Genomic DNA, 16,940 nt, shown 5'->3' on the forward strand with positions numbered 1-16,940 from the left:
AATATACATGTAGTATGACATCACAATGCCTGCTGTGCATTATTTGTTGTGCTGGAACAAATCAAGACATGGAACAGATACACCGTTGATGAGAAATTGCAATTAATGAGTGCTCTCTTTGCAGAACACAAATATGAGTTATGATGAATGTTTTTGCTTTCAAAATTAGCATGAATATAGCCAACCAGCCAGTCAGCCCAGATAGAGATGTAAATAAGTTCATTCACAACATCCTATGCTTCCTACCCAAAAACTAATTGTTGGATGCTCCAATCTGCCTTGAAATTGCATGTCACATATTTTGGTTTTTAAAGCTAGTCAGTTTACTAATCAGCCTTCCATACAATTCTGTGTGAATAGGCCCACAGCCGGCATAACATTGAAAAGGGGAACACTAGTAGTGGTATTGATATCCATGATGCATCTGAAATGGAATGTTCCATTATTTATAGGTGGGTTAACTGTGACAGACAGAGATGGATAAGATTTGAAGGAAAAAGAAGGCCCCTTGGTGATTTTCATGCTATGAATAAAGAGAAGGGAGAAACATATGGTGCTACCAAAATAACGTTGTGTGTTGGATATCACCTGGTGTTTGGGTGATCTCTAGCTACTAGAAGGAAACTGTATATTTATCTGTAGTTGTTAGATATCATTAGACATTGTTTCATAGATTGGAAGATTTTAAATATGATTGCTCTTAAACCTTGCCTCAGAAATACAGGGGAGTCATTTCTGTGTTTTCAGGATTAGTAATTATCTTATGTTCAAAGCTTTTTCAGTATTTTGATCTTTTTATGTTAAACTGTTTTTGTGTTTGTGTTTTTACAACCGGTTCTGTTTCGGTGCCCAAATGTTGATTGACATCGTTGCTGAAGGTTTGGTTTCTGTCTTAATTTATCTTGGCACTAGATTGAAAATGTACAGAGTTATGTAGTTAGATTGAAATTCATTACCTTAGCTTTTTTTAAATGATTTATAATGGTGATCGAGGATAAATCAGACATTGTTGATAACAAGTATTTGTGATGCAACAAAGAATCTTTTGGAAATATAGTGAGAGAGTTTAAATGAATGTGTGTATGTGTGAGAGAGAGAGTGGGAGTAAAAAAGGTGAAATTCTTTGTAAATGTACTCTTTGAGTCAACAAGGAAGCTAAGGACATAGTGATCTTTTAACTTTATATTTATTATTATTATACCGTTCATGACATATGAGAAGAGATCTAGCAATCTATTGTATGTATCGTAGGTTGTCTTCATATTTGATTTTCGCATTTTGGTGCAATGTTTCTCTTGCAAAGTGCGTCTTATGATAAGTTGTTACTTTTTGTTATTTCTTCTTTTTCTCTGAGAAATGACCTTCATTTTTGGTCATCCTTGTAGAAGTCTATCTTTCTCTAATTAGTGTGCTACTCAATGTTTACCCATGTATTTCTGTTGTTGATTGTGATGTATCGATAAAATGGCGAGGAGAAAAATATTGTGTAATAGGCATTGGAATTATTAAGTATGTATTGATTGCGAGAATGTCGTGAACATTCTCTGGTTTTGAATGTGCCATGGAATTGGACAAACTTTACTGCCAAATTTTGTAAATTTCTAAACACATGAAGAATTTCTCATGAAAGAGATTTTTTTATCATTTTTGAATCACATTCATTTTGGCTCACAACTGTTGAATATAATGAATTTATAGCTGTAGCAGACATGTTTTGATTGGATAGTTGTTACACCAATGCTCCAAACTTCAGATGATCAATCAATCTGTATTAGCTCATCAATGAAATCCTTCCCCAATAAATAAATGAATAAAATTAGTGGTAATTATCAGTTAGAAATAATTAAACAAGTATAAGATAAAAGACTAAATAAATAAATTGATTAATGACATAAATAATAGATCATAAAATACTTTTTTAAAGGATTTTCCAAATGATCTACAGATAATTTAAACTATTTTTAAATGATTCATATGAACAGTAATTACAATGAATTCATCCAAAGCAATTAAATCTGTGCTCTTTATAATTGTGCTCAAATAATGTGCAAATTCATACCAGCCATCTTGCTTTGAGACAAAAACGGACAATTGTTAAGTGATTTTTTGCCATTTTATGACAATCAGGTTTATTCATAAACCAAAATATGAGTCTCGCACTTGTCTTGTTCATTGTGATATAGCACCCTTTCCTCTGTATCAACCAATGTACATTATTTTATTTTTGCCAACTTAAGTTATTACTGTAAATGTGTATACCTTGTCTTTGTGTTAACACTCAAGAGTTATATAAATATGTTTTGTTTTTCTTCTCCTCAAGTTCATGTTTGAATGAAAAATCAGATTTTATTGTCAAATGCATTTGAGTACGGCTGCCAAATCTTTGATATGTTACTGATTGAGATGATTGTTATATGTACCATCAATGTCTTCATATCTCGGTGCCCGCTGAACACGCTACAACTCGTGTTTCAACTCATCTCTGTTTGTTTCAACTCTGTCAATTTCAATCAGTAGTACAAGAAAGGTATTAGAGATAGGAATTTTTATCATAGTGACTTTTATCATGTTTATTAAGGACAACTCGTCATAAGATATATATTTTTTTTCAGTAACGTTACATCGTATTGTGAAGTCAATCAAAATTTTTCAGGTGTCGTTCATATTTTATCTGAGAACATTTTACATGTACACGTTAGTTGAGGGAAAATGTGGATAGGGGAAACTGGAAAAGTTGCAATTTATACTGAGCTATTGTGTGCTTTTAATCCAATGCTGTTTGTTGGCATAATGATTTTAAAATGTAACAAATTTTGATTGTATAGTATGTGAGGATATGGTATTTTTATCTCAATGTGCAAAACAGACCCATTGTCCATAATAAAATAACACAGAACCTTGTCAATTTTAGCTTGTAGAATCTTAAAATGAATAGACAATTAATTCTTTGTATAGAAAATTGATAAATCAAATGAAATTATTACCTGGATTTTTCTATGCCATTTTAACTTGTAAAAAGGAAAGTGATATACGCATTCAAATTCATCGAGTTTAAAAATCAACTCTTTTTAAAGTTAGTATTTCTCAGCTCAAATATTTAAGGCCATCCAATGCTTGATAATATTGTGTGTTTTACCCAACACTTGAAGTAAAATTTGAAATCACAATTTCTCAGATTTTTGGACTGCCTCCTGTGTTTTGTGAAAGAGGCTGAAGTTTAAAGTGTAATACTTTTCTTAAGCTGCAAGTATCATGATCAGTGCATTCTTTTGCATATTTTTTTTTGTCTCTCTACCCAGTGGTGCATTTAGGAATGGGGGGCCTCGAGCCCCAATTATGGAGGGTGTAAAAAGTAAATTGAAGAAATGAGGAAAAACTTAAACAAAATGGCCCTTTAAAATTTTAATCTGACAAGCAACTGAAGAACCCACAAGTGTGGGAAAGGTTGCAATATCAGCACTTGATCCGGCAACAAACTTGGTAAGAGGCATGATTTCAAGGATGGTCTATGTCAGACGGTAGGCAGACTCATACTTGCCCCGAGCTCCATCTGTTCCTGAATACACCACTGTCTATCTCACAACTCTTTATTTTTTTATCCTTTCGACAATCAATTACATTTTAAGGTGCCATCTTATGTGTCAAAGGTTTTTTAATGATGTTTTTTTTTGTCAATAGCCAAGCATATATTCATACTAATTTATATTTATGTTTCACTTGATCAATTGCTACTGTGTCAGTGAGATTCATTCACTGTTGTCGGCTTTAGATCTGAGTTCCTAGTAATCCTCATTTTGCCTGCATTTTATGGCACACACTCTATCATTGGATAGTCAGTTTTTTATCCATATTTTCTTTTTGTAGCAGTCTGGAGTTGTAGAAATCATTTTGTCTATTAAGTGTAGTATATTTTTCCCTCATTCATTCTCTTTTCTAGACAGTTGTTGATTTTAAGATGAGATTCATTGAAAAGATGAATCTTTGGGGCATCAAATGCACAGAAGTATTATTGTAAAATCTTAATTACAAAAAAAATAATAAAAATTGTACAGATTCAACAAAAAATTATCGTTTCATATTTTGTTTTTTTTAATACTCAATGTTATTGTATGTTTCTATTAAGAAGTTAAAGGGGTGAAGGAACTGTAGAGAGAGAGAGAGAGCAAGAGAGAGGTAATTAAGTGGTAGTGAGAGGAGGGGGCAAATAGAGGGGGGGGGGGTTCATGAGACAGATAAAGAGGGATAGGCGGTAGAAATGGTGACAGAAACAAAGAGCACGGCTTCAGTCACAACGAAACTGACTCCAAACCGACCGATGTTGGTTATAACTGATACAGCTTATGTCTCTCTGAAGTCTGTATTGCAGGTATAACTGTAACATAAGACAAGAGGACAAGAAAGGGAGTGAAAGAAATTAGAACAAGAGAGAAGTGATAATGAAAAAAGGAGAGAATTTCAACCAACCTACATGTAACTGAAATGCATTTAATAAAAAAGATGGGGAAGGATATAAAGATCTAATTTGCAGCTTACTTGGAATGCTTTTACTAGGCTACAAATAACAACCTTTGATTTGATAGTAAATGGTTGCATACATTTTAATAGACTGTTTTCAATCTCATAGAAACACTTCATTCTAGCTCTTTTATTTGTATGGGTTGTCACAGAAGTTTAACATATACGACTGTTGAGAGAAGAGACAGCACTCGAACCCCCTCCCCCTTAGAGGGGTTCCCACATGGCGTCAAAAGCAGCCATGTCAGAGGACATAACAATTAGAAACCTGTGCATTGGACTATCAAAACAATGATTGTTAAAGATTCAATGCACAGGTTTTTATTGTTTATCCTTCAACATGGCTGCTTGTGTGAACCCTCTATTGCAATGCATTTATAAAAAAAGATGAAGGAAATTGAGGACTGTAAATGGACATGTTTGCTTTAATATTTATTACTTTTATTTACTTTTGGAGAAGTTGCTTTCCATATGCTACGTTCTGCCCTCTCAAAATATTTGGCTCAATATGCCCAACTGTAAACACACACACATGACTCCCCTTTTTAATTCTCTCCATTTATTTTCTTCCAAAAAGTTTTTAATCAATGAAATGAGGTCAATAAATCAAGTAAAGCATCAAGTGAAATGTGCTTTCAAATAACAGAATTAAAACAGACACATTCTTTGTACTGTCTATTAGATTTATTATATCAATGATAGCATATATATGATATTATTTACTTCTTTGAAACTATATGTGCACAGTAAATTCTTAAATGGAATACTTTATTCTATTTAGGTATAATGGTCACAATCTCTTGCTAGGGCAGCAAAACCTCATATATTTACCTCAAATTTAGGGGAAAATACTATTTTTTTAAATGACTGAACAATCTATCGAGCAATTTTTCCCAAAACTAAGATCTCCCTCTAAAAAAAAAATAGAAAATTGTAACCCCCCTCCCCATCTTGTTATATGAAAGGTTATTCATTTGATAGTCTTGTTATGGCAGACTGTGGGGTATCTAGCTGAATCAGAAACAATTCTTTGGAAGGTCCTGCCACTGAGCGCAAACAATAAGGTATCCTCTCCTAAATATGATTTTTTTTTAGATATGAAGTTTTGTGGCCCAAGCAGTAAGCCATCTTTCCCAAGCAGTCATATTTTTCTCTTTAAAAATATACATACCAGTATTTCAAATATTTTCTCACTAAACTCATGAATAAGGCCATCATCAGAATACAAATTCTAAATACATTAAATAGTGTATATATATATTCACTGGATTATACTCTGCAAGGTAGAACATTATTATTTACAAAAATCAGAAAAGTTGAAGCTATTCGTAAATATAATTCACACATGTGCAGTACTGCGTAGTATTGATGATATATGAAAACATTTAAAATATGAAAATATCATGTTAGAATTGGATACTGCAATATTCATACTACATTCTTTTTCAGTTTTAGTTGCAGTTCCAAGAAATGTATTCAGTGTTTTTTCAGCAGTCAAGGCAACAGAACATCATTTTAATTAATGAAGAAAATCAGCACTTACATACAAATGAGAGACTAAATATAGAAGGAAGAAAAAAGGGATTACATTTCTGAAGGAATTGGGTCCCAAGTGTTGGCACTTTATAATAAAAATATGTTTTTCAGCAAGATAAATAAACTATCAACAGCTTACAATTAGTTTAACAAAGGATTCTCCCATACAGACAAAATCTCATAAGGAAATCTAAAAAGTTGAATGTGAACAAATAAAAGAATTGTAATATAAATGTAATAATAACAATTATGACATTTCTTTATAAGTGCATATCACAAGATAATCAGGTCAGTGTTTCATGAAGCTGTTCTTAAGAACGACTGGTGATCCTTTCTTGTGGTAAATGGTATATTCCTTGGCGATGATTCAGCGCGTAAGAAAAGTTCACCAGTTGCTCTTAACTTATGAACAGCTTTATGAAATGGCTCCCACAGATTATCAAATCACTGAGTACAAAATACAAAGGCTTATACAATCACTACTCACTGTATTACAGAAAGGCCAACAATTATTTAAGGCAAAGGATGTTTCAACAAAAAAAATTCACATTATTTACAATGCTGAATGATGCATTTACAATTTTATGAAGTTTAAAATAAAATCATTTAAAAAAATTACTTGTACATAAATGAAAAATATTGCATAAAGGCACTAACCACTTTTACATTTCATAACAATATTTTCAATTAAATTGTGAATAAATCATGGCCAAAATATAATCTACTTTGTACATAATTATCATCCCATGAAACAGTTTTCTTTTGTATTATGATAATAATTCTTCCACATTGAAGTATGAATTTCAATTTAAGAGTCAATTCTGACACTTCATTTTAATGTAGATATGCATTGTCAAAGGAATTCCTGCATATATAAATGAGAAAGGCAGACAGAATACTACACACAAAACGCTTTTTCCCTGTGATTCCATTTATCGCTTTCTATTTTCATATATCCGAATTTTCGCAATGAAGGGTATTTAAGAATCGAATTTTATGCAAAGAAAAATTTCGAAAATGTATCTGAGTCACAAAATATTCTGATATTTTGAATACATAAATCATACATTGTCATCCTTTGATATCCATGATCAATATACACCATTAATTATAAAATGAGAAAATAAATATCTGATAAAATTTTTGAGGTACCCTAATAATTGTTCATTTGGTTTTGATGGTAATAGTGAAAGACAACATTATGAAGAAAATCAAAGACACAAAAGAATATATATAATCAATATCAATTACTAGCTCTATGTCAGAATGTACAGGTATTAGACCACTCATGTTTATCCACCATTTAACATATAAGATGAAGATTAAAAACTGCCCACGTCAGAAAATGTAGCAACCCACTTCAAAACCATCATACTTTTGATGAAATTTTTTTCTTCTTCTTTTTATTGGGCAAATTTTGAAATTTACCTCATACCTTTTGTGAAATGAATATCTTTGTATGTATGTTGAAAAGGAAGTAAGTGTTGTTAGGTTCTAGACACATATCAGTCATTGCCATATAACACATAATCAAACCCATCATTCAATGCTGTACATAGACATGGCATACCTCAAGGTTATTCAAGTTGTCCTGTTTTATTCATGTTTCTCCAGGTTGTGTGTTTAATGAATGTGTGATTCTACGTAAGGACCGATGTAGTCCCTACAATGTATAATAAGCTTATTCAATAAGTCAGATCCAAAATACTTTTCTTAGGCTACTGTGATTTACACACTTCAATATTACAAATTCTCTCCTTTGGCACTTGAAATAGCTATACTTGTAGGTATAAACGTGAAAGATGTTCACACATCTAAATTAAGAAACTAAACATACTATGAAGTTGAATAAACACAAAGACATACATAACACACAAAACATACCAAATAAAATGACAGAACGGTGTATTTCATCATCATGTAAAGAAATGAGGAACTAAAAATCAATATTAAAAGGATTAAAAAGTGCTGTATAGAAGGTTTTTAATGACAGTTATATATATTAAAAAAAAAACATGTTGCTAAACATCATATCACATCTCTGCTTGTTATATACATACATGAATTAACATGAGAGTTACTGTTGGTGTTTTAAATCAAATTTAAGTCACTTAAGTGATAAAGTAAAGAAAAAAACAGCAATGTCATAAATACCCATTAAATAATTTTCAAACAAGCACCTTTGATTTCAAACTAAAAGAACTAATTTCTTTACAAAAAAAAAGAAAATTATAATTTTGAGAGATCCACATAAGGCACCTAAATGATTGCATGAAATTATAATGCTAATTAACATAAAAATCATTAATTAGTCCTGAATGTACAAAAAAATTATCCATGGACACCTGGATTACATATGGAAATGGAAATTCATTTACTACATTTGATTCTTTTGTACTGAAACAAATCAAAATTTATTGTGCCATTTGTTGTTTTCGCATTCATCAATATATTATCTTATCAAAGACAAAATAAAGGCATACTAATTCATAAATAAAATGTATTGATCATAATTTAATTCATGATATGGCAACAACATACATCCACAATCTAACATTTTAATGTTTACATAAATTACAAAACAAGATATACAGTACTGATAAATGAATAGAATTGTAATACAAAAACATGATCTTACACCTGCAATAGATCTGAATATACATTTCATTCATTAGATATTTTATTTAATTTCATTGTGGAATGTTGATCTTGCTATTAACTTGCAGATTCTTTTAGAATGTATAAATCTTTGTTAAGAACTGTTGAATGTTGTGTGTTACAATACATGGATGAGCAAAACATTGTGGAAAATCAGTTTAATCTATGTTTTTTTTTTAGAGATTTGATTCTACAATGTTCTTGTTCTTTTTGCTGTTTAACAGACTAATTCTGATGGTCCTAAAGATTTATTTATCCTGAGATTTAATAATAATGATCACAACCAATGCACAGGGTTATGTTGATCAGGGGCCAGTCTTACAATGACTTAAGATTGATCCGATCACTCGCAACCATGGAAAGTCAGCAAAGCCAACATATAAAATGCATGTTTGCTCAAAAATTTTTCTAGATATGAATGTATATCCACAAATCTATTGATTTCTTGTCAGTTCGGTGTGTTCTCATTTGTTTACAAAGGACATTTTGCACATTACCTGTAGAAAAAAATTATGTCACTGATGGATTTCCATAGAGTTACAATTGATTGGATCAATCGTAACTCTTTGTAAGGCGGGGCCCAGATGTAATAAGCATCCTTCACACTCCCTTACTTTCTCATCCCTCTTACATTACCTCGCTTGAGGATATTATCAGAAGCTTGGGGCTGAGAGATGGGATTGCGGACGACACCTGTCGGTGACATGCTATTCTTGAGGATACCCTCTCTTGGTACTGGCTGTCTTGTCGTCGGGGAACCTGGGTATCCATTTGTGACAGGTGGTTGACTCGAGCTGGGGCTAGCAACGATCGGTAATGAATTTGGGCGGGAGTTGTAACCTCCCAAATCACCATTGACCTGTCCTGGGCTTGGATTGTTCGCGCCCTTTTGTGGTTGGTAGTTATTGTTGTTTTCCAGAGGCTGGTCAACACTGACCTGTAGAGGGGGTAGTGACATGACCCTGACGGCACCAGGGGGCGGGGCATGACTAGGACTTGCCGGTATGGAGGATCCGGCAGAGTCTGTAGATGATGGGGTCCTGTATCGTCCATCTATCCCGTTAGTTTGACCTGTTGAAGGGTCATTGGCTCCTGGTCCTGATGGCCAGAGGTTGGTGATAGCATTGGTTTGGTAATCACTAGAAATAGGTTGAGGTTCTCTCACTGTACCAACTTCCTGGGACTTGATGTACTTTGAGATCAACTCACCTATCTCAACTCCCTGATGATAAAACAACGATATAAGAAATATAAAACTTGAAATAATACTCTCTAAAATAAACTTAACCAGCAAGTTATTTTTCAAATATTGGGATATTCTGTGGAGAGGTTGACGTCTACTAATTACTGTTTTAAAAGGTGATTTGTGTCATTTAAGAGTTTCGCAGTGTCCAGTAACACACATCAAACCTTAAAACAAACCTGTACAGGGCATGGTGTCCATCAAGACACTATAAGTGGTCCTGTCTTATTTACAATACTTACCTGATTGGTCTGGAACCTTGAGACTGTCTGTTTCATCAGGTCACCATGTTTGATATCAAAGAATGAAACCTTGCCATCGTTGGATCGGAGTCTACGTGTTGAAACAATCTCTGCAAGCATTGTGTATTTCAAGATTTCCTGATCATTTCAAAAAAAGAGGGAAAAAGGAAAAGTGGATTCCAACATTTTACTGACTAAAGACAAAATCAACTTTTTTTTTTACCATGTACCAGTTTTAATGCCAAAATATCTTTTATTCTATTGTTATTCATTATCAAAGGTGAAAAATAAATTGCAACATAATTAGGAGACAGTCGAAAACATTTTACAAACTGATAGTGACAAATCCATGAGAATGATAAGAGAACATATACCCAGGCGGAGATTGATTTCAAATTGTGTAATCAATTGGTAGTAATTAATTTGCGTTTGATTAATCTAATACAAATCTTTGAGAGGAAGGGCCCACAACCCTTTTACATAAAGAGTGATGATTAATCTTATCAATTCCAACACCCAAAATCAGGTGATACCAGGGGCCTGTAATACAAAGAGTTGCAATTGATCTGATCTATTGCAACAATGGACAGCCAGCAACGTCAACATTTAAAAAACATGTTTCTTCAAAATATTTTCTAGATATGATGTATATTCATACATTATCTGTTTTCATGACAATTCAGTATGCTTCTCTTAGTTTTCAAAGGACATCAAACAAATCTCCTAAAGAAAAAAATTATGACATGGTTGGATTTCCATAAAGTTAGGATTAATTAGATCAATCGTAACTCTTTGTAAGACAGGGTCCAGAATTGACCACCAAGGAGGTGTATATATTGTCTGTTTGTAAGCCAATCAGCCTACAGAGAAAACAGGTGTTTTTCAAATTGTTATTTTGTTTTATATATGGGTATGATGCATTCCTGTTTATACTGAACGAACTCTCTACAGATGCTATTGATAAGACCGACTGTAATCTCTTTCATGAGAGTACTCACATGAGTATTATTCTGGAGTACAAAGAAGCCATCTTTATTAATAGCAAGCAATCTAGCATCACTGCTGTTAACCCCAGTCTGCATCCTAACATCAAAGAAGTTACATCCAAAGAGAGTCCACTTCTGAAGCATTTCAATGAACCTGACACGAGCCTGGACCGGGGTGACGTCTCGCATCTGGTCCAGGCTAGAATGTAGCAAGTTTAGCCAGTGTTGGGATTGCTGCTTCTCCTTCACGTTGAATGGTAGCACATTGTTCAAGTCTTTCCTGTTGTATTATAAGGTCAGATTTTTAAAGTATTTAAAGTAAGTATTGATCCACCTTACTTTACAAAATATATCACTTGTGATCAACAACATACATGCAGACATCAATAAGAATTTTAATACAAATATTACAAACAACTTAAATAAATAATTTTACATATGAATTCAGATTCTGTAGTTTCCCATTTCTGCAAAAGTAAACAATGAAAGATAAATTGCTATGTTCTCATAACTAACCATAGGTATGATTCTAGAACAAACAAAAATTACAGTCCAAATTTTAATGGCATGTAATATTCATGACAAAGACAACGTACCAAAGAATTTGTTTAAATTGATTTACACTGAACATTTAATCTTTTTCGAACTCATTTTAATGCAAATCATTTTTTTTTACTTCTCAGCACATTGTAAAAAACAAGATGTAACAATGGCTGAGTTGGTAACAAACACTCCAATCAAGTGTTTCCTAATTCACCCACTGACTTAATATCATTTTTATTCACTTGGGCTTTATACATGGATTACCCATCTTTTGAACAAACCATGACTCACTGAGTAGGAAGTTGAACTTGATCATTTGATTTCATCTGGTAAGCAGCTAGATGTATGATGGTATTCAGCTGTTCTTCAGTCAGTTCACCATTCTTTAGAATCACCATATTACCACTGATATAGTCTTGACGGATCTAGGGTGAGCAGTATAACACAAGGAGAAATCTACAGTTGATTTTCCCTTTATTTGACATAGTGGTACATATATGTTTAATTGTACAATTGACTGTATCTTTTAAGGCCACCACACACCTTACAATAGGTCTGCAACCCAATTTTGGAATAAGCATGGTAAAAATTGATGGGAATATTGAGACATGTAATATCTTACTCTTTTAAATTTTAAATCATCATAGAAATACTTACTAAAGTAACAGCAAATTGAAAATCAAGTTGTAATGATGTCAGAGCAATTGTATGATAGGCTACAATCTGAAACTAATTTGGTCTTTACTTCAAAACATAGCTTGCAATTTTACCAAATTGTTTTATCAATATTCTTACAATTAATTTGAATCTCGAATATTATTATTTTAATTCACATTTTTAGAAAATTAAGCAAAACACGATTGTTCCAAAGCCGGATCGTGGACCAGTCATAAGGAGTGCAATGGCCTTTACGTCACAAGGTCCACGATTTATAATCTGGAAATGAAGTACTACAGTAAAATACAAAGGTATGATAATACAAAACCTGCTGTATTGAAGAGAAGTAAGAAATATTTTTAAAATGTACTAACAGGCATCTTAACAACACTCTTTTGCATAGTGATATCTAGATGTTTCTAACGACAAAAACAATATCATGTGTTCTTCACTATATATTATTGGTATAGTAACCCAGAAAAAGATCATAAGAAGAAGACGCACAGTATTGTTGCTGACCTCCATTGTTTTGTCTGTTTTTTGCCTGTAAACAAATTTACCTGATTGTACATAATCTGCATGAAATCCTCTAGGTCAATGCGCAAAGGTCGTTGCCATAGCACCCTACGGAAGAGGAGTACATAGCCGATACCGGACTGTTCTAGGTGAGTGGTGATATCCATGATGTAATCACTCTCTTGGAGTAATGTCTCATTATGCTCTGAAAGAATAAAGAGGACTGGTAAGTCTGGTTCCAAAGTTTGGGGAGGGGGTGGCTCAAAACTGTACAAGACAAATTCACAAAATAAGCAACCTTTTTATATGTTTTCTTCATTCTAACTTGTTGTTGTTTTATTAGCCTTTTGCAACATGTACTTTTACAATGCAATTATTTGTATTCATCATTGTAAATATATTCATTTTTATACGCATATTCATTATCATTAATACATTCATTTTCATATGCAAATTAATTATTGTAGATATGTTCTTGTTGAGACTCTACTCCTGATAGGGGGTCAATAGAGTGTAATGAAATATTATATTATCTTATTTTACTTCACATTATGAAGTGCCAAAATCACAATCATTTGACAGCATCACAATTTTCATAAGAACTAGAAATCAGAGACAAGTTATTTCCAGAAGGTCCCATTTACTGGGGGCTGGACATAGACATTATATTGATTTTCCATACAGCACCTTATGTAATACAAAGTGTTTTGACCCAATAATTGTCGATAAAAGGGGAAGCATGCATAAAGTTGATAGGCTTACTATTTCCAATGATAGCAAAGAGTCCAAATTCTTTAACATCCTTCTCATTGGTTAACCCAAGGCTACTACAGACTCCAGCTAGAATATCTGCTGCCACCGTACTGGTCGTTATCTTAAGCATTGTACGGATTCCTCCTGGCATTAGAAATTGTTGTCTCCGAGTTGTTCTGCCAGCCTGTAAAGATCAATTCAAAACTAGAATTAAGATCTCGAGTTTAGTGATTATTGGTATTGCAGAAAATAGATTTTTGATTTGGGGTACTTATTTTGGATGAAAAATACACAAAGCCACCGCCAGCAGTACCGTACCACTATCGTTCACACAATTTTCATGGTAAAATTCACCATCCTTGATATTACTATAATTTCTAACATCACCAGCACAAAAGTCTCATCACCATTACATTCATCATCATCATCATCATCATCATCATCATTATCATCATCATCATCACCATCATCATCATCATCATTATCATCATCATCATCATCATCACATTATCATCATCATCGTCATCATCATCATCATCATTATTATCATCATCATCATCATCATCACCATCATCATCATCATCATCATCACATTGTCATCATCATCATCATCATCATCACCATCATTATCATTATTATCATCATCATCATCATCATCATCATCATCACCATCATCATCACCATCATCATCGTCATCATCATCCTCCTCATCATCATCCTCATCATCATTATCATCATCATCACCATTATCATCATCACCATCATCATCATCATCATTATCATCATCATCATCATCATTATCATCATCATCATCACCATCATCATCACCATCATCATCATCATCATCGTCATTATCATGATCATCATCATAATCATGATCATCATCATGACCATCACCATCATCATCATCATCATCATTATCATCATCACCATCATCTTCGACAACCATAACAATGATCATTAATTCCATAATTCCCACTATAAGCATCAATTTCATCATCATTACTAACCAACACCACCACCAATTACAAAAACAAATCATTGCCTTCTCCCCATGTATCACCGGTGCCACGATTACAATCATCATCATAACCAACATCACAATTCTTATGAGCACCCCCATCTCCATGATAAATATAAAAAATATATTCACATCTACTCTAGATGACTACGCCATGATCAATGATCATTTGATTTTAATGTACTTCATCGATATTACTCGGCTACCTTCATAATTGTCTTTATCTCATCTTAAAGATATCAGCACCTTTGATAGAACGGTAATGATTAATATTATTTTTATACATGGTATTCATCTCTTTCATTATTTTTGATTGAGTCTGTTTTCTGCATTCAAATCATTTTCATCATCCTCATCATCATTATCACCTTATAAACAATACCATAACCATATTGATGATATCATCCCACTGCCATCATGCATTAACATCATCACTGTCTTAATTATCATCATCATCATGACCACCATCATCATCATCACCTTTATCATCATCATCAACATCAACAAAATCATCATCAAATAAACCATCATGATCACCATGATTTACATCATTATCACTACTAGCATCACTATCATTGCTTCCACCACCAATAACACCATCACCACCATTACAGTCATCATCATCATAATCATCACTTCCATAAACATCATATCATCATCAACATCATCATCATCATCATCATTGTCGTCATCTTCACAATCACAAACAGAAACCAAACTCACCAAAAGATGTGTGACCTCCGTTTCACTGGGTATCACCCTCCTCCCATCACATCTCTGTGCTTTCCTTGCACTCTGAAGGCATATAGCAGCGATCCCACTGTATGGGTTCTGACTCTCGTGAGAGGCAGCATCGGACAGGTACTGGAAGAAGTATGGCTTGAGGACACTAGAACACGGTAGGAAGGTGGTCAGGAGGAGAAGCAATCGCCAACCCTGCTGCACACTTTGCCTGATACAGAAAGAGAAAAGAACTACATAGTTATCCTGTCAATATAATCCCCTGTCTTAATCAGAGAGTTAGAGAGAGAGAGATGCTAGCAGGAGCAATCAGAGGGCCTGATGATATTCTAAACTGAGTGATTTTCCCCACATAATTTGTATTCATTCTTTTTTTTGGGGGGGGTCTGAAAATGAAAAGCAAGGTCCACAACTCATGCTGTTGCTTGAAAGCTGGAATCTTCTATTAATTAATGCAGACATATATCACTGTTGAAACCAGTTGTCTATTGATTTGCAAGAATGAAGGCAAGTGTAATTATATTAGTATATCAAAGGAATTAATCATTATGAAACATGTTAACAGGACTACATGTATTTACTTTCTTGACAAAGACATATGAGTTGGGACATGCATTTTAAAGTTGAGAACTATATATTCCACTTTCCACCTTGTCTTGTCAGCAGGTTTTACAATTAAACTTCTTTTTAGCTACAAATTTATCAGTTAATTTGACACACAAATTATCATGACTGTCAGGAAATAATAACTAAAATTGTTTTAAATCATTAAAACATGAGGAAAGAGCAAAGAAAACATAAAAAAACAATGTAAACAAATATTTGACACTTTAGGCTTCCAATAATTTTAGCACAGAGTTATATGGTCTAACCAGACTTCAGTATTCCGGCGTATAACTTTAAAGCACTCTAATCTCAACATACCTCTTTGCACTCCTATTATCAGTGACTTGTTTCACAACCTGACACAAGATCTCATCTCTCAGGTCAGTACTGTTCAGACAATTCTTCAGGATGAACACTACACATTCATAGATCGCTCTCTCCTGGTTGGTATCAACTTTACTTCGCAAAGGATAATCCCCCATCACTTGCATCAGAGCTGGTATTAGATAATTATGTAAGTTTGAAAGAAATATCTCTTGATTAGTCACTCGAGAAGATTCTTAGGTGTTGCAAGAAAATATTTGCAATCAATTACAAACTTTCAGATGCAAATTAACCACTGATTTGTTAATGACAGCAAGTAATTTTTATTTGTTGTTGCAATATAAAGACAATCAATCACTTGCAAATTTTCAATGAAATGCCTGACTTTCGATTGATTTTGGGACCTAAAATTGATTTGGGATCAACTACAAGTTTCTTGCAACAACCCACTAGTTAACAATTTTGAGAAAAGAAATTATTTAAAATAATTGTTGCATATTTAATCTTCATAAAAAAAAACACAGGTAATTTTCAAGTAACAAACCTGCCTAAAACAAAAGCCTGAAGTTCAATTACAAAATTCTGATATATAACAAGAT

General features: G+C 33.2%; 1 protein-coding gene across 8 annotated transcripts in view; it reads right to left on the bottom strand.

The window, feature by feature from the left end:
- Positions 1-4,946: 4,946 nt before the first annotated feature.
- LOC121422279 (unconventional myosin-XV-like) overlaps positions 4,947-16,940 on the bottom strand; it is an 80,533-nt gene continuing 68,539 nt past the window's right edge. For all 8 annotated transcript variants that reach the window (XM_041617204.1, XM_041617206.1, XM_041617205.1 and 5 more), the window contains 8 exons: positions 16,336-16,513; positions 15,394-15,622; positions 13,659-13,833; positions 12,941-13,101; positions 12,015-12,148; positions 11,193-11,460; positions 10,195-10,332; positions 4,947-9,931 (listed from right to left, as the gene is read on the bottom strand). In XM_041617204.1, the coding sequence (XP_041473138.1) occupies positions 9,320-9,931; positions 10,195-10,332; positions 11,193-11,460; positions 12,015-12,148; positions 12,941-13,101; positions 13,659-13,833; positions 15,394-15,622; positions 16,336-16,513 (1,895 nt within the window). In that variant the 3' untranslated portion in view covers positions 4,947-9,319. The remainder of the gene's footprint in view (positions 9,932-10,194; positions 10,333-11,192; positions 11,461-12,014; positions 12,149-12,940; positions 13,102-13,658; positions 13,834-15,393; positions 15,623-16,335; positions 16,514-16,940) is intronic.

The sequence above is a fragment of the Lytechinus variegatus genome, chromosome 10 (genome assembly GCF_018143015.1).
Source record: "Lytechinus variegatus isolate NC3 chromosome 10, Lvar_3.0, whole genome shotgun sequence".
NCBI classification, from domain to species: Eukaryota; Metazoa; Echinodermata; class Echinoidea; order Temnopleuroida; family Toxopneustidae; genus Lytechinus; species Lytechinus variegatus.